The sequence below is a fragment of the Saccopteryx bilineata genome, chromosome 3 (assembly GCF_036850765.1).
Source record: "Saccopteryx bilineata isolate mSacBil1 chromosome 3, mSacBil1_pri_phased_curated, whole genome shotgun sequence".
NCBI classification, from domain to species: Eukaryota; Metazoa; Chordata; class Mammalia; order Chiroptera; family Emballonuridae; genus Saccopteryx; species Saccopteryx bilineata.
This window is the reverse complement of record NC_089492.1, coordinates 95,104,659-95,126,795: the sequence shown is the minus strand read 5'-3', so window position 1 is coordinate 95,126,795 and position 22,137 is coordinate 95,104,659. Positions and strand designations below refer to the sequence as shown.

At 43.3% G+C, this 22,137-nt stretch overlaps 1 protein-coding gene across 1 annotated transcript; it reads left to right on the top strand.

Annotated features, from left to right (window-relative positions):
• The first annotated feature begins 3,374 nt into the window (after positions 1–3,374).
• On the top strand, positions 3,375–11,952 carry CYP1B1 (cytochrome P450 family 1 subfamily B member 1). The gene is made up of 3 exons (XM_066266931.1): positions 3,375–3,752; positions 4,154–5,197; positions 7,965–11,952. Exons 2-3 carry the CDS (start codon positions 4,155–4,157, stop codon positions 8,551–8,553), a joined length of 1,632 nt encoding a protein of 543 aa, XP_066123028.1. The 5' UTR covers positions 3,375–3,752; position 4,154; the 3' UTR covers positions 8,554–11,952.
• The last annotated feature ends 10,185 nt before the right edge of the window (positions 11,953–22,137 follow it).

Genomic DNA, 22,137 nt, shown 5'->3' with positions numbered 1-22,137 from the left:
CCCTAGAGCAGAAAGCTAAGCTCAAGGCACCACCATAGCTGGAGGAGATGCTTGAACTATTTGCTGTGGCAGGAAGCCATGCACTGAGTTTTTCTAAAAAGAATATGATGTTCAGGAATGAAGCAAGAGGTCTTAGGAACAGCCTTGCTTTATATTTTTTCAGATAAGAATTTGGTTTAAAGCAGGGGTCCCCAAACTTTTTACACAGGGGGCCAGTTCACTGTCCCTCAGACCGTTGGAGGGCCCAACTATAAAAAAAACTATGAACAAATCCTTATGCACACTGCACATATCTTATTTTAAAGTAAAAAAATAAAACAGGAACAAATACAATATTTAAAATAAAGAACAAGTAAATTTAAATCAACAAACTAACCAGTATTTCAATGGGAACTATGCTCCTCTCACTGACCATGAATGAAAGAGGTGCCCCTTCCAGAAGTGCGGCGGGGGCCGGATAAATGGCCTCAGGGGGTCGCATGCGGCCAGCAGGGCCGTAGTTTGGGGACCCCTGGTTTAAAGGAAACCTCCATCCACTCTGGTTCTGGAGGAGATACTATGATAAAGGCTTTCAGGAATGTTGGTAGCTCAGAATTGGCTTAGTCCACAGACAGTTGCCATCCATCAAATTAAAGTCTAATGAGAGATTGATACTTACAGAAGTCTTGGATTATTAGGCACAGGTCTTGCTAAAGCTAGACATTGGAAGATTGTATGAAACTCATTTCAAAGGATATGTAGGTGAACATAGCTCTGGAAAATCAATACTTATACAACCAGTTGTTCAAAACCTGACTTCATCATGGATGTGAGTACTCCATAGTGGCACGTGAAATCATTTCTAAAGAACGTCTCAAAAAATACCAAATGAAGACTTTACAAAAAGGCATTTTCTTATTGGGTCTGATATTTTACCTTTGGTTTCAGTTTCTCAAGAAGTCAGTCTCTTTTTCAGACTCCCCTTTATTTTTCTTTAAAATTTAACCATATTCCAACATCTAGTGTAGGGACAGTCCATAAGCCTCCTTCATTAAAAATCAATTTAATTGCAAAAGGTAAGCATACTATTTCTTCTGCGCAATCCTCAGAATCCTCAGTTCTGCAAACAAAAACAACTATCAAAAATAATTCTTCCAGCCTGGCCAGTGGTGACACAGTGGATAGAGCATCGATCTGGGAAACTGAGGTTCCAGTTTGAAACCCCAAGGTTGTGAGCTTGAGGCAGCGCTCATCTGGCTTGAGCATAGATTCACCAGCTTGAGCGAGGGTGGGGGATTGCTGACTTGAACGTGGGACCATCTACATGATCCTATGGCAGCTGGTTTGAGCCCAAAGGTTGCTGGTTTGAGCAAGGGGTCACTGGCTCAGTTGGAGCCTGCCCCCTGCCACAAAGCACTTATGAGAAGCAATCAGTGAATCAGTGCTGCAATGACGAGTTGATACTTATCTCTCTCCCTTCCTGTCTCTCCCTTTCTTTTTCTTTCTTTCTTTCTTTCTTTCTTTCTTTCTTTCTTTCTCTCTCTCTCTCTCTCTCTCTCTCACACACACACACACACACACAAACAAAAACAAAAATCCTTCCAGGGTGTACATTTCCTATAGTATATAAATGTCTAATCACTATGTTGTACATCTGAAACAAATATAATATTGCATGTCAGCTGTAATTGAAAAATAAAAATTAATAAAATTCTTCCAGATGATTTTTAAAAAAATGCATAGATAGAGAGGGGGAGAGCAGACGGGCAAGAAGTATTTGTGCTTTTTTATCTGAGGATTTCCTTCTGCATAAAGATCTGGAGTGATTCTTCGTGGCTTCAAATCCTGGCTCCACCTCTTGGTGGACAGCTGTGCTGTCTTGAGCAAGTCACATAACCTCTCTGAACCCGTTTCCTCCTCTGTAAACGGGGAAACAGATATTCACAGCTCCAGTCAAGTTCAAAGCACAGGGTTGTCATGTAGTAAGTGAATAACTTTTATACTTACACTTGATGATCCTGGAGGCCCAGAGGTACAATTCCTACTTGGTTAACTAAGACACATCCCACCCTTCCAACGGGCCTGCCCTTTCCCCATCCTTGTTGTGAAGACACTTTCTCTTGAAAATACTTTGTACCAGCCAATAGGAATGGCTGCAGTCAGCCGGAGGCAAACGCTGGCCTGGAGGCCTCCGGCTTCCCGTTTGAGAGAAACGTTCAGAAGCCTTCGCATCGCGAGTGCCCAGATCTAGACTGCAGGTGGCCCGAGTTTCTGCCTTGCTGGCCGGGCGCGGCTGTGCGTGAGCTGGGGAGGGTGGTGTCGGCCCGCACCCCGCCCTCAGCCGCCGCCCCCGTCGCCGCCCCGGCGTGTCAGGTGCCGTGAGAAGCGCCAAGGGATATGACTGGAGCCTACTTTTCAGAAGCCATGCACGCAAGGCACAGCTCCGCACGCAAGGGGGAGGCGACAGCAAAAGAACTTTTCAACCCGATAAACTTCGCAGTCGCACGGCGATTTGCCTCCCTCTCCTCTTCCCCCTCCTCCCTTCAGGAATCTGCAGAGCGCCCCCCACTCCAGCCCCCGCGACTCCCTTCTTGTCCCCAGGGTTTGCCCCTGCTTGGCTTGGAGCCCAGTGCCAAGGGCCTCGGATGTGGCCGGCGCGTCCCGGAGCTCTTCAGTGGGCGGCGCCACCTAGAGGAGTTTCTACGCGGGAAATCTCAGGGCCAGCTGCCGCCCGCCAGTGCTGGCTTTTATGTGCCAAGGACAATCGGAGCCCTAGGGCCGGGGAGTGGCGTCTTTCAGGGATTTTTGATCTCGCTGCACGAGAACTTTGCGCGCAGAACGGCCTCATTTGAGGGCCACTTGTTTACAACAACATTAAGATAAAATAACTAGGGAGGCTGTCGGGCAAACCGCCACCTCAAACCGAACTTGTCTCGTTTCCAAACTGACAAGTTTCCTTTCCTGCCTAGGAAGCCGAAGGATCCCACGCAATGTTCTCTCGGGGACCGAAGATTAAGTCATTGGGAGGAAATGGAGTTGCGTGCTCCCACAGAGAAAGCAGCGGGATGGGCAGTTTATGGAGCGCGCTTCAGGGGAAACCGTGAGGCCACGGTTTGTGGGTGACCGCGATTTAGAGCGGTTTTCGAGTAGACGAAAAGTTCATACCGCAGCTTCTAGTAAAGCCACCAGCTACTTCCCCAAGGCCGTCGGGGCGCACTGGAGCCCCCTCGCGTGACGCCCTGCGTGCGGCGACCCTAGTCAGAGTCCGAGCCTTGCGGACAGTGCCCGCGCGCCCCGCCCCCTGTGCGCCCCGCCCCCACCAGGTCCAGCCGCCTCCTCCCTCTACTCAGACCTTAAAAACGAGACAGTGCGTTTTATTCTCTGGCTGTGTGCAAACGAACCACGCCTCTGCGACTCCAGCTGTCAGAGCCGCGCTGGGGGGCGTGAGAGCTGAGGATTGATTCCACTCATTCACCCTCAACATAAATCCTCACGCTGTTAAGAAACCCCGACTTTGCCGAGGCTTCACGTGCAGCGGGGCTCCGCAGAGGAGTCACCTTTCTCTGTCCTCACCCCAATCCAAGCGCCCCTAGCTCTGACAACGCCACGAGCTTCGAGAGTGGATGCTAAGGCTCTCAGAACTGGCAGTAGGTGTCCGGGGCAAGCGTCCAACCTTCTAGAGACTCTCAGGTGACATCTTGCCTTCCACAAGGACCCCTGCCCCTTCTCGGAGCCAGCTGTCCCTCGCCGCTGGAAACCGTGCCTCTTCGCAGGTCAGTCTGTCTGTGGAGCCGCTTTCCCGCTGCCTCCTCTATCCAGGGTGGGCAGGGCGCAGGGGCCGCGCTGATAGGCACTTAGAGGGAACGGAGCGCCTCCGCCTCGGTGCCCGCCGTGTTGTCCCAGAATTGCAGGGACCGTTACGCGGCTGCTGGGGACAGGGAGGCTGAGTAACCGAGAAGTAGCAACGCGGCCCTCCCTTTTTCTTTGGGGAGTGGGTTTGATGAGAAAGGACGTCTTCAGCCGCTTCTCCAGTGATGCTGCACTTGACTTAACCTACCCAAGACCTCACTATCTAACAGTGTATGGCACCCCGAGGCCCGGGGGTAGAGGCGTGGGGTGCCCGCTCTTTTCTCCGCACATTCTGAGTGTCACGCCTTTGTCCTTCTCTCTCCAGAATGGCCATCAGGCTCAGCTTCGACGATCCTCTGCTACCGATCACGCTGTCCGCCCAACAGACCACGCTCCTGCTGCTCTTCTCGGTGCTAGCCGCAGTGCACGTGGGTCAGTGGCTGCTGAGGCAGCGGCGGCGGCAGCCGGGGTCCGCGCCCCCGGGACCCTTTGCGTGGCCGCTGATCGGAAACGCCGCGGCCGTGGGCCCCGCGCCGCACCTCTCGTTTGCTCGCTTGTCGCGGCGCTACGGTGACGTCTTCCAGATTCGCCTGGGCAGCTGCCGGGTGGTGGTGCTGAACGGCGAGCGCACCATCCGCCAGGCCCTGGTGCAGCAGGGCGCCGCCTTTGCTGACCGGCCGCCCTTCGCCTCGTTCCGCGTGGTGTCAGGCGGCCGCAGCTTGGCTTTCGGCCATTATTCCGAGCGCTGGAAGGCGCAGCGGCGCGCGGCGCACAGGACGCTGCGCGCCTTCTCCACGTGCCTGCCGCACAGCCGTCGCATCCTCCAGGGCCACGTGCTGGGAGAGGCGCGCGAGCTGGTGCTGCTGCTGGTGCGCGGCAGCGCGGGCGGCGCCTGCCTCGACCCGCGGCCACTGACGGTGGTGGCTGTGGCCAACGTCATGAGCGCCGTATGCTTCGGCTGTCGCTACAGCCACGACGATCCCGAGTTCCACGAGCTGCTCAGCCACAACGAGGAATTCGGGCGCACGGTGGCAGCGGGCAGCCTGGTGGACGTGCTGCCCTGGCTGCAGCGTTTCCCTAATCCCGTGCGCACCGCCTTCCGAGAATTCGAGAAGATCAACCGCAACTTCAGCAACTTCGTCCTCGACAAGTTCCTGAGGCACCGCGAAAGCCTCCGTCCCGGGGCCGCCCCCCGCGACATGATGGACGCCTGCATCCTTTCGGTGGCCAAGGAGGCGGCCGAGGGCTTGGACGAAGGTGGCGCGCGGCTGGACTTAGACTACGTGCCGTCTACTATCACCGACATCTTCGGCGCTAGCCAAGACACTCTCTCCACCGGGCTGCAGTGGCTGCTCATCCTTTTCATCAGGTAAAGCCTCCAGAAGGCAAGGGGCAAGCCTTCTTTTCTCCTATAAAAGGTGGAGTGGGACTAGAATAGGCTGAGGTCACGAGCAGCGAGCAGGGAGGGTTTGAGGTTTCTTTCCAGGTCCCCACCTCTCAAATCTGAGATCGCGTCCCCAAACCACGATTCAGGAAGGACAGAGACACGTACGCGGGCACACCCCACTCGGCGGGACCAGGACCTCTCCAGTCTTGTCTCTGCGTCTCCGAGTTGGGACACATTTGTGAGAAACCTGGTAAAACAAGATTTTTCAAGTGGCTGCAGATGAGTGTAGATTTGTTCCTCCCTGGCAGAGGAGAAGCGTAATTGGAACGGTTGCGAGAGAAAGGAAAACTTAGTAAATGTGTTAAATAGACACAACAGCCTATGTGGCCCCGCCAGTTATCCGCGCAGATCCGAGGCCGCCCAGCCCTGGCGCTGAAAGCCAGCCGCCCAGGAGTCTGGGCTTTGTTCCTAGGTAACATAAAACGCTCTCAGGCCGGCCTGGAGGCCATCAGACTGGCTACCGGGGCGGTTAACCCGCGTGCAAGTGTTATGTTAGGAAGGCGGCCGGAAACCAGATGGCTGTGCTGGATTTTACAAAACCGCAGCGCTGCGAGTAAGAGAGGTGCCCTTCATACAGGTCAAGAACCAGAAAAACAGTCACTTTTACGGAGCGGAGAACATAATCCACAAAGGCAAACCGGGTACCCAGGGGGTCTCTGCGGACCTCTTTGGCCCGTGGGCCCGGCTCGGTTGGTTAGCTGGTCCCCAGTGACCACCTTGATTAAGATCGCGGACCTTTATGAAGCTTTGTGAACGCAGGAATCAAACAAGTACCCAATATCGCTGGTTGCCAGATTTAGCAAATAAAAAAATAAATTTTACTGAAAGATTAGCCATTGTTTATTTGAACTTCAAATTTAACTGGGCGGCCTGTATTTATCTGGTAATCCTACCCCCGGGGCAAGTGTCTCGCTCAAGGCAAATCTTGATGCCTGGAGAGACCTGAAGTCCTGGTTGTGACATTTCTTGGCGCCTAAGTTCGTGGTGGGGAATGCGGAATTTGCTGGCGCCTCAGATTTTGAAAGGCAAAGACAGCTTCTTCTGCAACACTGCAACCCTTAGATTCTGTAGGCTACTTTCACCAATTGATTTTGTGTGTGTGTGTGTATTTAAAGTCGCTTCCCATATATATGCAAGGGATAGAAATCGAATAAAGAGAAGTCAATAATAGGTCAGAAAGAAAGACATCCCCAAAATGAGATCAGTAGGTCTTTAGCATCCCCAGAGAAATATGTTATCATGTGAAACAGACTTTCTTTTTCATTAGAAAAAGACTGGGCAGAGAAAGGAAATAAAACAATTTTGCGGTCACTTTCAATTCAATATAGCTGATGAGTATGTTTCTTATTTTTGGTGAAATGGCAATATGATGGGTTGGCACATTTCTGTATGTTGTATCAAAATCCACAAATACACCTATGTATTGTCTATGGCTGCTTTAACACTACAGCACAAGGCAGAGAGAAAGTTTGGTCCACAAAGCCTAAAATATTTCCTGTCTGACTCTTTATTAAAAAGCTTGCAGACCCCTGAAGTATGGAGCTAAAAAAAAAAAGTTTTTCAAATCGCTCATCATTTCATCACAATGCTTAAATTTTTTTCAGGATTGCAATAATTATTAACTTTTTTTTTTTTTTACTTCTGACATTCCAATTATTGTAGCAGACATAGCCCCATCTTTGAAATTTAATTTTAGTAATTTTTAATTTGTTTTTCATTTTATTGATAGACTGCTAACATGCTCACTTTAGTAATTTTTGATGGTTACATAACATTTTGCCGTAGTAGATGTCATTTTATATAACCATTCCTTTAGCTTTACTGTTGTTGATTACATTAAAAAATTTCAGCCATCGTGGTTATATATTTTTGTACCTATTATTTCCTGAAAATACATTGTTAGGTGTGGTTTACTGGGTTTACAAAGAGTGGGGAGAGGATATGAATCTTGCTTTGTAGTAAGATTTTGTTTTCCAAAAGCACTGTGCTAGTTGATAACACCAGTAGGGAGTATTACAATTTGTACCATAGTGTCATGAATATTGGGAATTTCCTTTCCCATTTAGAAGATAATGTTGCTTTACCTGTCAGCATACTAATTATCTTTGTATAAATGAGAACAGTAGGGAGATGAGGGGGGAAAGGGTTTGTGTTCAGGGCGGCAAGTCAACTTTTGTGGGCCCTGGGCGCTTTTGTCTCTGTAGACACCTTACTCCCTAAAAAAGAAAAAATTTAAAATTATATTTTATGACTACATTGGTATAAAGATATATTAAAATTATATATTGAAAATATATAATTTTATATTTTCAATATATAATTTAATATATAATATAATATATGTTTGTGCCTGCTTTGTCTAATGGAGGAGTTGGCCTGATCTGTTATCATACTTTTTCAGGCTGAGAAAACTTAGACATTTTTTGACTTACAATAGGAAAAGAGAGCATTAGCCATGTGAGACTTATTAGAGGAAATGTAACGTAATTTACCTATTGTGTAATTTAGCGAGAAATTAGGAAACTGTTTTAGATATTTTGGGGGCGGGGGAGAGAGGACACAGACATGTTAATTCAGTCACTGATTCAGATAAAGAAAGTGAGATTAAGATACAATTGTAATGTGCTTTCTAGAAAGAAGAATAAATTTCTCCCACTCATTTTCTCTCTCTGCATTGGAAACTAAATAGGTACCCTGAAGTGCAGGCTCGGGTGCAGGCGGAGTTGGATCAAGTCGTGGGGAGAGAGCGTCTGCCTTGCCTGGACGACCAGCCCAAGCTGCCCTACATCATGGCCTTTCTTTATGAAGCCCTGCGCTTCTCCAGCTTTATACCCGTCACCATTCCTCATGCCACCACCACCAACACCTCTCTTTTGGGCTACCACATTCCCAAGGACACCGTGGTTTTTGTTAACCAGTGGTCAGTGAACCATGACCCAGTGAAGTGGCCTAACCCAGAGGACTTTGATCCCACCCGGTTCTTGGACAAGGACGGTTTCATCAACAAGGACCTGGCCAGCAGCGTGATGATTTTTTCAGTGGGCAAACGACGCTGCATTGGAGAAGAGCTTTCCAAGATGCAGCTGTTTCTCTTCATTTCCATCCTGGCTCACCAGTGCAATTTCAAGGCCAATCCAGACGAGCTTGTGAAAATTGATTTTAATTATGGCCTGACCATTAAACCCAAGTCATTTAAAATCAACGTCACTCTCAGAGAGTCCATGGAGCTCCTTGACAAGGCTGTCCAAACGTTACAAGCCAAGGAAGACTGCCAGTGAGAAGCCAGAAGCAAGCTGGAATTGTAGAAGTACTCGAGTTTGGGGGACGGGGAGTAACATTTTCTAGCTTCTCTGTGCCACTTTCTCAAATAAAGCAACACGTATCCTAGGACCAGCAATGAGCTGCATAAGAACTCTGGGAAGATCTTCTTTTTTTTTTCATCAAAGAGTTAAAAGGCCCAAAGAAATTTTATACATACATCGAATGCTGGTAATAATTTCTTGAGGGAGCACTCTTTGGAGATAAAACACACAGGCGTGCACACACCAAACTTCCTGATGAAGCGGTATTTCCACTACCATGCCTTCGTGGGTGGGATCTGAGATGGATGTTCTGCGTGATGAACATCAGTAGAAAACCATATTAAGCAAAGTTTCAGAATATATTGTTGAATATGCAAAGGCAAGTAATTTCAGTATAAGACGTGTGATTGAGGGTTAGAAAGATTCAGACCAGAAATTTCCTTCTCACCTTGTCAGTACAAGAGCTTAGTTAGGCTCTGGTATCTGCCGATGGGTTTATCTTTTTGCCTACTGATGTGATTTCTCTTACTTTTTTGGATGACTCATAAGGTCATTTGCCAAAAGGGAAATCAATAGTAGTTGGTTTAGTGATTATAGTGGGTTTCAGTCAAATTGTAAAAAATTCCAAGCAGTGTTGGTTGCCAAAGTACAGAATTTCAATTATGAGCAACATCCTCCCCCAAAATAAGACTTACCAACTCAGCTAAGCTTTAAATTATGTGATTGCAATGCACAGATTTTAATACTTTGCATACGTTAAAAAAATCACCAAACAGTATTCAATATGCATATATATATAATTATTCATAAGCAATATGTATTAGTTGTTTATTATTAAACAGTTACAATTATTTTTGTCAAGAGAGATTGAATAATGTATGTCTTTTATAATGTCATAGCAAATTGAAAAGTACAACCAATTCAACTAATTTGGCTCAGATACATGAAATGAGTTAGGTTAAATGAACTACCCATTTTTGACATGGAGACCAAGTTGAAGAAAAGTTTTGTCTCTTATCCAAAACCCGATAACCAAAACATCTAAATGTTGGGTCTGTAAGATGTCATCCTTATTAGTTTACAATATAGCTATTAAAATTATATTCATAATACAGAATCTCTTTTGAAAATTGATCTCATTAATATCTTATCATTCCAAACTCTTAGCATGCTTAAATTTTAATTTAATTTTAATGACATTCTTATTATTGAGTTCCAATTGAAGTTACTGGAAATCTGATCCTGAGCTATTGGAAGGCAGAGAAATTTCACCTGTGTTTCTTGATGAATAGTAAACAGTGCAACAAATTACCTGGATGTTCTCTTTATTAATAAAGAAGAGAGAAAATTTCCATTATATCAGACTTAGTTTTTCTTTTAAATGATTTTTAAAAGATAGCATTAATGTCAGTGATTTGGAAAGTCAGAATCAGAAGATAGTCTTGGGAGGCTGTTTTGAGGATTGCATTTATGTATCACTGAAGCGAATCAGGTCAGATGTGTTATTTAAGATGGGTGACCCAATGAGCTGTTGCTTTGGTAACTGTGAACGCAGAGCTTGAACAAAATGTATATGTTTAGTTTATGTAAATCTGAAAACCTTAAAAAAAAGTGATGGAAGATTGCAAGAGTACAAAGTATAGTTTGAAGGTTTAATTTTCATTGCATGTAAACTTCCAAAGGAAGTTGTGCAGTGTCCAAAAAACTTACAGCTTGTTACATTCTATTAAGCTTTTGGAATCTTATCAAAATTATAAAGGAAGGAGTGTATCATCGTTGTGGGTGGGGATGGTAAGAGAAAAGTGAGAACGAAAAAAAAATGGTTAAACACTTTTCTACTTGTTCCAAATTAATTAGTTTGAAATGTGAGTGTTTAGAAAAAAAGATGTTTTGTGTGCAGGTTTTAAATCCCAAGTAGACTTTTTTAAAAATCCACAGCATATTAGATCTATATATTTTGCAAGCAGAAATTTTTTATTACTAAAAATTTCACATTTTAATTATAAAATCTCATAGCTGTGCCTCTTGAAAATGAAAAACTGTTTGTGCCAGTATTTTTGAAGGTGCTCAAGTCACCTTTAGAAATGAAGTTTACCAATACCTTTAAATTTTTTTGGCACTGGCAGTTCCAAAACATTATTACCCTTCCTTCCAACCCCTTCAGCAGGGCTGAGACAGTGACTTTGGGCGGCTTTAGCCTACGTATTCTGGGAGATGTGTGGCAGCAAAGTAATCATGTACCAATCTGGATGCCTCATTAAGTCAACCAGATCCAGATGTGTGATAATCTGTTTTCATGTATGTGGGTCCAGTTAACCTGACACTTTCAGCAATGGGAAAGCTGGGCTTATGTAGAAGAAAGTAAAGTGGGCGCTTAGAGCTTAGCTGTTTTATTTAATATGTTCATAACCTAGTTAAAGAAAGGAAAGCAAAACCAAAAACAAATAAAAATAACCAAATTTGGGGGCTACAGTAATCTTATTACTGGCTTAATCAGAAAACCTCATTTTGTTTCTGTCATAGAAAAAATGCAATTCTGTCAGAGAAAAAATGTTATAGTCAGAACATCCCAGATTATTGCAAGAAAGTATATTGTTTATTAAATGCTTCATGTATATATTAAAGCTTTGACTTTGTAAGAAAATTGCTTTTTTTCAAAACAAAAGATTTCTCAGGTTTGTTTTGTGGGCTATCTGAAAGCCTTCATGTCTCAGAACTTAGCCTTTGCCTGTGAAATGTTATTACAGCCTTAATTTTTTGATAGTAGATCTATATTAGATCACCTAGCTGCATAGCATTATATATTAATCTGTGTGTTCTTTAGATTTAACACAAATGTGTGATGAGAAGGTATACTTTATTAGATTTTTATAACTCAAGTGTAACTTCTTACTTAACCTTTTCTCATTTTTGTATTTTATCATATATGCTTTACATAGTGACTATAATGCACACCTGAAATAGATTTGGGGGACACAGCATTAATATGTAGCTTTTACTGTTTTATATATCAAATTTAAAATTTTGTATCTGTAAACATCTACAATAGGACACCATTACCAAAATAATAAAAACTTTATATTGTAGCAAATATAGTCTAATGCATCTATTAATTTAAACTACTACTTTTAAGTGCTTGAATTAAAATGTTGCATTGTAAACATTTTATTTGGCCATTCTACATTTTAGGCTGCTCTCTTTGTTTCTTTCTTTCATTCTTTCTTTTTTTATTTTTTTGAAATAGGTTTTCAGCATTCAGTTTCATACCAAATTTCTGACCTCTATATTTTTGAATTTGTGAGAACCAACACAGATGTTAAATCTGAATGGCAAACAACACCAATGTCAAAATTATTGGGTGTTAATTTTTAATTTTGAAAGAGTGAATAGATTGAGACTTTAAGACTGTGGCCTTATATTTCTGCTTCATATAAAAAATGCAGAATACATTTTTTTCTCTCTCAACTGAACATCAATCTTTTCCTTGAGAATTTTATTCATTTCTCCCTCTCCCTTTGTTTTACATGAAAGCCTTTGTTTTTCATTTGGTTGACACATGCTTATTCACTTATTTTTTTAAAGGTACATATGTTTTGATTAATAAGTGCAATTTATGTCCAATAAAATAGAATGAATGAGAGTATTCCGTAGTACACTGTATGGAATTATTTTTTTGTTGTTGACTTATTTACCTGGTGAAAAACTTGTTATTATTATTTTTTTACTTACTTTTTAAAGACTTGATTCATTTTTAGAGAGGAGAGAGAGAAGTGGCGAGGAGCAGGAACCATCAACTCCCATATGTGCCTTGACCAGGCAAGCCCAGGGTTCCAAACCAGCTACCTCAGCGTTCCAGGTCGATGCTTTATCCATTGTGCCACCACAGGTTAGGCCAACCTGGTGAAAGACTTGGCTTTTCAGGCTTAGCTTCCCAGGGCCCCTCTGTGACTCTCCAGCCTTCACTGCCCCACCCTCACAGATGGCAGCGCTGTGCAGAGCCAAACAGCCCTATTTCTTCCAGACGTTAGGTCCCATGACTGGGAAAACAAGAAAAGAAATTGGGAAGTAAAATTGCACACCCTGTTTTTGATATATTGGCTTGAGAACATGACTTTAGCAGCCAGAGGTATGGCTATGAGTTGATTTAAGAGAATAGTCACTTGTTCTCCAGCTGTGCTAACATAGGACCTTGGAAACGGTCATAAGTTCCAGGACCAGTGAAGTAAATATCTTATTAGGAAAAAAATTCTTTAACAAAATCATAATTGGGGTCAGGTGTTCACAAAAATGTTAAGCGGAGTTGGAGTCTGCCCAATCAATCCAGAAGAACAGCGGACTAGAGCCCAGGGTGGGAAATGAACGCAGCGTGGGACATGGGGCAGGCGTGGTGGATGCGAACTCATCGACGTCATGTCTACAACCTCGAAGCCAGTCAGTCTTTCTGCACAAGGGCTACAGAAGTTTTGGCTGTTAACTCTCCCTTATTTTGGCTCAATGACTCACGTGCTCTCTGCTATCCAGTTTTGACCTATGAGTTATAATTCTCATAGGGAAGAGAAAGAAAGGAAGTTAATACATTCAAATACATTCAGAAGCAATTATTTTTAGTGCAAAAGACTGGAGGAAAATAACCTAGTTTTAATAGGTATGGGCAAGCTATCTGCAAACAGCCTATGCCCGTAGCTCCTTCATTCGCTCACACACAGGCTGGGTGGGCTTCGCGAACAACTATGTGTCAGGTATGAAAGGAAACTGGAACTAAAATACGTTGAGCACGTATATATGAATCACCATGCTAATCACTTGAATTCCTTGTGACACAACAATCCTGTGAGTGGGTAGTAATGTAAGATGCCAAAAATGCATCTTTAGAAGGGGCAGTGTTTGGATTTTCCCTAAAAAGAAACGAATTCCAACACTTGTCTTCCTGCTACATAGCTGGTCACTCCCCAACTTGCCTGTATTGGGGTATATAGTCTAGTCAGTCTATATTTTAATACCTGTGATCCTTGGAGTTTCACAAGCAATGTGCCTCCTTTGTCCAGGGTGTATTCCACTCCAGGGTCAAGGAGTAGTGACATTGTAAATGCCAGAAAGGTTCACAGCTCTCCTCTCTTCTGAGAAAAGCATCATCAAGATATTCCTTATGAAAAAAGAGGGGAAAGAAAGGTCATGCTGTATTTTATAATCCCAACACCTTTGTGCTCTAATCCATCTGGGCCAGGGATCCTTGCCTGAGCCAAACGCCCTCCAGAGGTTGCACCCATTGCCTGCGAAGTGGCCTGATTCAAGAACTCTCTCTGATAGGGCTGCACCCCACCGGGTATTGGCTCCTGTGACCAATCAGAGCCTCTCCTGGTAATCGCTGAAAACACTGGCTGGAGACACACAGGATCCAGGCATGAATGAAACAGGCACGTTGTCAGGAAGCCTGCCTCTGAAAACAGCATAACTGGAGCACCTGGAACTGGTTTTGGACCATTTGCCATCCCTTAAGGTGATTGAGAGGCCAAATAAACTAACCACGTATAATACTAAATAAACAGCACAGTATTACACAAATTACACAGCATTACAGCACAAACCTAATAAGCCACTGAGATGCCTTCAGGTCAGAGCTAAAAGTTTCTCCACAACCCAGAAAAATCTCCCGGCCTCTTTTTACATGTTTTAATTTCGGTATTTTATATATTTCTAAAAATTAAAACAAACTTTATTTTGTTTCTCTCCTTCTCCCTCTCAATTGTTTCTGTCCCTCTCAATGGTGCTTAATGCGAACTTTTTGTTTGTAGGTGTTCCAGCAAAATTTGTATTATTGTTCTGTATACATGTGTTTTGGATTTGCACAAATGCTGTGCATAGCTCATCCTGTTGCTTCATCTTCTCTTCTCACAGTATTTGAAAGTCCCATTGCTGTGCACCCTCATGGCTTCTAGCTGCTGCCTCATGCCCCGTGGTATTCATCCAACACATTTTCCCCATCCACTCCATTGGGAATGGGAACCCAGATGGCCACTAACTTCATGCATCCCCAAATAATGCTGTTAGGAGCATCCTTGGACGTGTTATTTATAATCACCCCAAACTGGTAACAACCTAAGTGTTCTTCAACAGGAGATTGGCTAACCAACCGTGGTCCATCTATCTATACAAGGAAAAGATACTGAGCATTAAAAACAAAATAAACTTATTGATCCATGCGACAACTTCCACGAATCTCCAAGGGAATAATGTTTGGTAAAAGAGGCCAGCCTCAAGTGGTTATATGCTACATAAACCCAGTTATATGGCAGTCTCTAAAAAATAAAATTAAAGTGATAGCAAATCACTGGTCGCCAAGGGTTAGGGGTGGAAGGAGAGTGTGACTACAAAACATGATGGAGTTTTGGGGAGGTTTCCTGATTGTGGTGGTGGTTACATGGATCTAGTTGTTCATTAAAATTCATAAACCTGTATATTAAAAAAGACTGAAAATACTTTTTAAAGGAGAGTTGGTGCAAATGAGCTTAACTGATGCAGAACTGAGGTTGGCAGGCAAGACTGTAGCTGCCGGCAGATAGAGAAATGCTGAACAAAGGAAGTCAAGCCCAGATGTGAGCCAGGGTTGTGGCCTGTGTTGAGTCCTTGCAGACTGAGGGAAAGGGTGGCACCAGGTCCTCAGGACAGAACAAGAAAGCAGAGCACTGGCTTTTGGAATGGACAGCAGCTATAGGCATGGGCTGGAAATTGCCACTCAGGACAAATATAATTCAAGGCCATAAATGTTGATGGAGCTCCCACTAGGTGTTTGGCACTGTTCTGGACACTGGAGAAATAGCAATGAACAAGACAGCCACACCCTGAGCTCTTAGAGCTGCCGTTCTAGTGTGGTGGGTAATGGGAGAGAAAATAAATAAGATTTTAGTTACTTGTAAATGTGCTTTATTTATTTATTTTTAATTTACTTTTAAGACTTTATTCATTTTAGAGAGGAGAGAGAGAGAGAGAAGCAGGAAGCATCAACTCCCATATGTGTCTCGACCAGGCAAGCCCAGGATTTTGAACTGGCGACCTCAGCGTTCCAGGTCTACACTTTATCCACTGCGCCACCACAGGCCAGGCATGTATGCTCTAATGACAATAAAACAGAGTGGTGTGTGATCAGTGTCACTTCATTAAATTTAATTTCTAAATTATACAAAAAACAGAGTGGTGTGTGTGTACGCACATGCACGTGCTGGGGGGGGGGCTCTTTAGAATGAGTAGTCAGGGAAGACTTTCTAAAGGAGGTGACATGAGGGGTGGGATTAAGGACAAGCATCCTCTTCCTCTTTCTCCATGTAAAGGAAATACCAGCATTAAGTTGTCAGACAATAAATTTATTAACCCAAAGGAAAAATACTGATTGTAATTTATTAAAGTGATTTCAGATAAGGTCACTAATGAGTCACAGCCCACAGTCTGAAATAAAATATTCTCAGCACACCCAACGACAGATGTTCTAGGCAGGCCCTTAATCAGTGTTGGCTTTTGGTTTTACCAAATGGCATGGGTATGGTCCAGGCCGTTGCTTGCCTTAGTCTCCCCAGTTCCCTCTGGATCATGTACCCCTGGGGGCACCAAAACCATTCCTGAAGAATTGCAAGAGGGCAGGTTCTCTATGCCCAAGAGTATACTGGAGCTAGCATACTTGACAATGATGTTTTGAAAGATACAAGTTAAAATGGCCTGCTGAGTCTTTAATTTTAGATGCACCAAAGAATTTCAAATTGATTCTTTGAAACACATAACGGATCGTCTTCTGGAATATTTCATAGACTCTGCCAATGGCCCTTGAACAAAATTTTTATTAGATCTGATCGATAAAGGATTTTGATCCTAATCTCAGTGGGGTTACCGAGAAGGCTTGGGTTGCTGTTTCTAAGATTTCATATCACAGGTGCTGTACCGCCCGTCTGGAAATGCTTTCTTTGTTGTGCCTTGTTTTGCCACATTTATGACAGCTCTTGTGGTTGACTGTGGGACACCAGGGTTCAGGTCACAACCAGTTTTGAGGAAGCCACACAGTGCCATCCCTACACTTAAAGAAAGCCACCAGTGTTGCCTTGGGTCCGGCAGGCTCTGTACTGGTCCTTCTGACCAGTGCTGGGATTCAGCCAGTTCGCACTGGTTCGGTTCGGCAGAACCAATACCTAATTTTTTGTTGAGTTTGACCAACCAGTTGTTAAAATGGCACTTGTAGTCAGGGTTCTCTCTAAGGTGGGCGCCTGGGCAGCTGCCCAATGTGGAAATTACAAATTTATGTTCCTTACTCTTTTCTAATGTTCATCTGTGCAACAGTGTATTCTAAGTGCATTCCATACACAGGTGGAAAAAAGTGCAAATGAGGACACCGATCAAGAAGCAATATGGGCCTGACCTGTGGTGGCGCAGTGGATAAAGCATTGACCTGGAATGCTGAGGTCGCCGGTTCAATACCCTGCACTTGCCTGGTCTAAGGCACATTAGGAGTTGAAGCTTCCTGCTCCTCCCCCTTTCTCTCTCTCTCTCACTCTCTCTCTCTCCTCTCTAAAATGGATTAAAAAAAAAGAAGCAATATGGAAATATCTTTAACACTTATTGTTTTTTGTCAGGTATTAATATTTTTTCATTAATATTTTAAAACTCTTATAATCTAGTTTTGTGAACCTCTTATTGTTCTTATTTGAGTATTAAATGAAATAATAAACTACCTTTCAGTATATTGTTTTTTCATACTTAAAATGGTCATTAGAGCCGAGAACCAGTTGCACTGCTTCTGCCGCTTCCTCCGGCGTTTACCCGTCCTGCTCACCTTTCACTGCCGCCCTGCTCCGACAGAGGGCGTCTCAGCTCTCCCGCCGCCCTGCCCAGCAATCCCCCTTTCCATTTAGGACTCTGCTTCTGCAATTGCCACAGCCCCCTAGCAAATCCAGCTGGCACTCTTCTTTCCTAGCGTTTGGCACTGATCTTGAGGAAAGAAGTGGGGAAATGCAGTCTGGACAAAGAGATGGAAGGAGAAAGTTGGTGTGTTTTTTGGTGTTGGTTTTTTCTACTGTTGTGTTTTCCAGAAATTTACTGCAGTAAAAAGTAGAGCGAGCCTACCTGCTACCTAGTTTTAATTTCTAACTTCAAGAGATGGTTCTGGAAACATCTATTGTGGCTTTGTTAACATAATCAACAAAACTGTCCCTTCTCAGGACCCTACCAGGCTCATTTTCTTTGTGATAACGTACTGAGTTCGGCTCACGATAGAGACCTGCCCCTTGGCTCTGCAGAGTTCCGCACTTTTCTCATTTTCTCCGCCCCTCCCCCCTGCCCTCCTCTAGTCTGAGCTCAGATCCCACCTTACTAATGAAGCCTGTCTTGACCACTCTGTTTAATATTCAGCCTACCCAGCCCCCTCAGGCACTCTCAGCTGGCCTGGTCTTGCTTTACTTTTTCTGTTTTTCTTTCTGTTTTGTTTTTTTTTTTTTTCATAGCACGTATCTCCTGCTAATCTCACAAATTTAACCTTTTAATCTTGCTTATTGTCTGTCTCTACCAGACCTAGCTCCCCAGAATGTAAATGCCACAGGGTGGGTATCTTCCCATTGCTTGACAAGTGGAATATCCAGTCATCCTGCTGGATTTTCGACACACTATCCCACAACTGGTTTGCATTATATTTTCAATTCACGTGGTTTGAATTTACTGCCCAAATACACAATCCGCTCACAATAGAAATTAATTATTGTCCTATAGACCTGTGCTATCCAATAAGGTAGTCATTAGTCAAATATGGCTATTTCAATTTAAAGTAATTAAGGTTAAATTAACTTAAAAGTGCAGTTTCTTAGTCACATTAGCCATATTCCAGGGGCTATTGTTGTAGACAGCACAAGTAAAAACTACTTCCATCATAGCAGAAAATTCTACTGGGCTGAACAGTCCTGCTATAGATGAATCAGTTTGTCAGCTTACTGGATTTTTTCTTTTATTCAATTGGTAACTATATATTTAGTATCTACTTTGAGTAAGGCACTGTGATAAGAAATATGAGTTGTTTAAGGGAGGATTCAGAGACCTTGCCTCCATCAGCAAATGTATCTGAAAATAAAAATAATATGAAGATATGGATCAAGAACCTTTAGGTAGCCTTGGCTGGATAGCTCAGTTGGTTAGACCATCATCTAGAAGTTCAGAGGTTGCAGGTTCAATCCCCCGGTCAGAGCACATATAGGAACAGATGATGTTTCTCTCTCTTTATCTCTCTCTCCCCTCTTCCTCTCTCGCTAAAATCAATAAAATAAAGAAATTTAAAAAATATATATATATATTTTAAAAAGGCTTGAGGTAGATTTAGATAACATGCTGGAGAAATTCAAAGGCAGACAAAATTGGTTCAAGGTTTTTCCCAGTTCAAGGTTGAAAATCAAGGAAGGCTTCTTGGAGGAGAATGATTTCTACATTTTTTTTAATGATTGGCAAAATGAAAAAAAGGATTGTATTTTATGATACGTGACCATTTTATGAAATAAAAATTTCAGAATCCATGAATAAAGTTATGTTGGAACACAGCCATACTTACTCTCTGTGACTACTTTCCTGCTACAGAGTTGAGCAATTGTGACAGAGACCACACAGCCTGCGAAGCCTGAAATACTTACTAACTGGTCCTTACAGAATAAGTTTACCAACACGGTCTAGACTGTCAACTTCTTGCAGTACCAACTATAATGACGACAACCTCCTCATGCTTCTCCAGCACTTTCTGTTAACAAAGCGCTTCCCCACGCATCATATCTGCCTCTGCCTTGCATCGGCCCAGACTTTGCCAGAGGCCTGGCAGGCTGCTTCACAGACAGACACCAACCCACAAAGCCAATACCCCAACAGAGCTCACTGGCGATCTGAAGCAGGCGAAAGGCATTTTTCATGAAGGAAATATTCTGGATTGTTTGAAAATGTAGGTTTTTTATCATAGACCAGAGGACATAGTTAAATTCCGGCAAAATTCAGACCCATGCAGTATAATAACATCACTAAAAAAAAATTGAAAAACGGATTGGGGCTTCAGGACATGAAATCCTTGCTCAGTTACTGTCTTCTTCCCGAACTACTCGGTTTCTGTCATTTTATATGAATTGAGAATGTGTCACAGTTAATCCCACTTAGTACACATAATCTAAGATAATGTAACAATCAAATAAATTCAATTCTTCTGCTTATATAGTCAAAGGGAACACTCTGACAAGTGTCTGAAGAATTCTCATGTTTTAACATGCATAGCGTAGTAAAATCAAGTATCATTTTTACATACATTTAGATCCGTCAGGCCAGAATTTATTCAGCATCTAGTTAATGTTTCTATATATTAAGTACTATTTAATACTGTTATGAAATGAACCTATTATAAAGATAAACACATGTCCTGATTCAGAGGTGTTCAATGTCTAGGAGAAACAATCAAACACTCCTAGCACAGTGTGATGGGTGGTATAATAGGGATGTGTATGCAATGCTATAGGAATAAAGATGAGAAAATACCTCATTCTCCCAGGGGATGTGGGGAGAGAGGATTAGGAAAGGTTCCACAAAGGAGATGCTATGTGAGCTGGACCAACAAAGATGCTTAGGGGTTGACCAGAGGGATGCAATGCTGAGGAAGGGAGATGAAGAGAGTCTAGGCAAGTCTCCGAGGCATGGAAAGGCATGGTCAAAGGTTGTGCTCCTTGCTGAATCCCCAGGGCATAGTACAGTGCTGGCATCTCATATGTGCTCAATAAATACCTCTTGAATGAGCAAATATGATGTACTGGGGGGATGGTGACAATCCAGCTGGAGTGGGGGAGTGTGCATATGGATGCTTAGTAACATGCTATCTGGGAGCCATTTTAGGGACTAGATGAGACTGACTTTTAATTTAATATTTCAAGTGTCTGTGGACAAATAAGTGGTACTTCTTGGAGCTCTTGGGTAGAGCTTGTACTCTGTTCAGCAGCATTTCTTTCTTTGTTTGTTTTTAAATGAAAAGAAAGGAGATAGAGAAACAGACTCCTGCATGCACCCCAACTGGATCCACCCAGCAACTCCCATCTGGGGCCGATGCTCAGACCAACTGAGTTATCCTCAGCACCCAGGGCTGAGGCTCCAAGCAATCGAATCACTGGCTGCAGGAGGGGAAAAGAGAGAGAAGGGGGAGAGGTAGAGGAAAAGAAGCAGATGGTTGCTTCTCATGTGTGCCCTGACCCGGGATCGAAACTGGGACTTCTGTATGCTGGGCCCATGCTCTATTTACTGACCTAATTGGCCAAGGCCTCAGCAGCATTTCTGAAGCTCTCTCCTGCTCTGGTACATACAGTAGACATCATGTACATGTTTGACATTCCCATGAAACCCCCAAACTTTCCAGGGCATTTAAGGTAATTATATTGAGATAACTAACTTGATATGTCAGTAATGACCATCTATCATCAAATGTTTGGTCTTAGGTAAAGCTGTGGGTTTTTGGCAATTGTATTTGGAAGGCACTATTTTTCCTCTCACTCAGAGAAGCTTATCATGAGTCAAGGGGAAAAAGTTATCTTATTATAGGAATAATCCTAAATCAACCACTGTCATAGCGGTGGCGCACAGGAGACCACAGAGGCTGCGGGAGCCTGCGGGGCAGAGTCTGCTGCCATGCTGCTCTTCTGCTCGGGTTGCGGGAATGGGCTGATCGTGGAGGAGGGACAGCACTGCCACCGTTCCACCTGCAACACCTGCGCCTTTGTGCACAACATCACCCGCAAGGTAACAAATTGGAAGTATCCAAACCTGAACGAAGTAGATGATGTGCTTGGTGGAGCAGCCTCCTGGGAGAATGCTGACTCTACTGCAGAACCATGTCCCAGATGTGAGCATCCTCGTGCCTGTTTCATGCAGCTTCAGACCCGCTCTGCAGTTCAGCCAATGACCACCTTCCACAAGTGCTACAATGCTCAGTGTGGCCACAGGCTGGCCCAGCTGTGTCAGTGTCTGTTTACCTTATCCTGTTCATTCATCTATTATGTTTATTAGGCACTTGACATTCTTTTACCATCAACTAACACTCGAACATTTACATTGTTTGCACATGTAATAAAGTAAAATTTATTAACTTAGTACATTAGTCGTTTCTAAATATGTATTTAACTATTAATTACAAACTTAATCAAAATTTGTTCTGAATATTTAATTGAAATGAAATGTTTAATATTGCCTTCTCAGAGTTTTAAATGACTTAAGAAGCAGAGGTCAAACCACAAATCATGATTACAAAATTAACTACTACGCTTAGGACCAAACTGGTTACATAATTTCTAGTAACATGGATTTAGATTTCTTTATTATTTCTATATTTGCTTGTTAAGATTATGATAAAATTATTAGATACTAAATAAAATCAACCACTGTCACTTTTATTTATTTTTAGGGGACAGTATTTGTACTAGTTGGTACTTTATTTTTAGCAACACAATACTTTCAAACTCACAATGAATTGAGACATAAGAACTGGCATTAAGAACCTGTTCTTTGAATGGCAACTGAGCCTTGACCTTT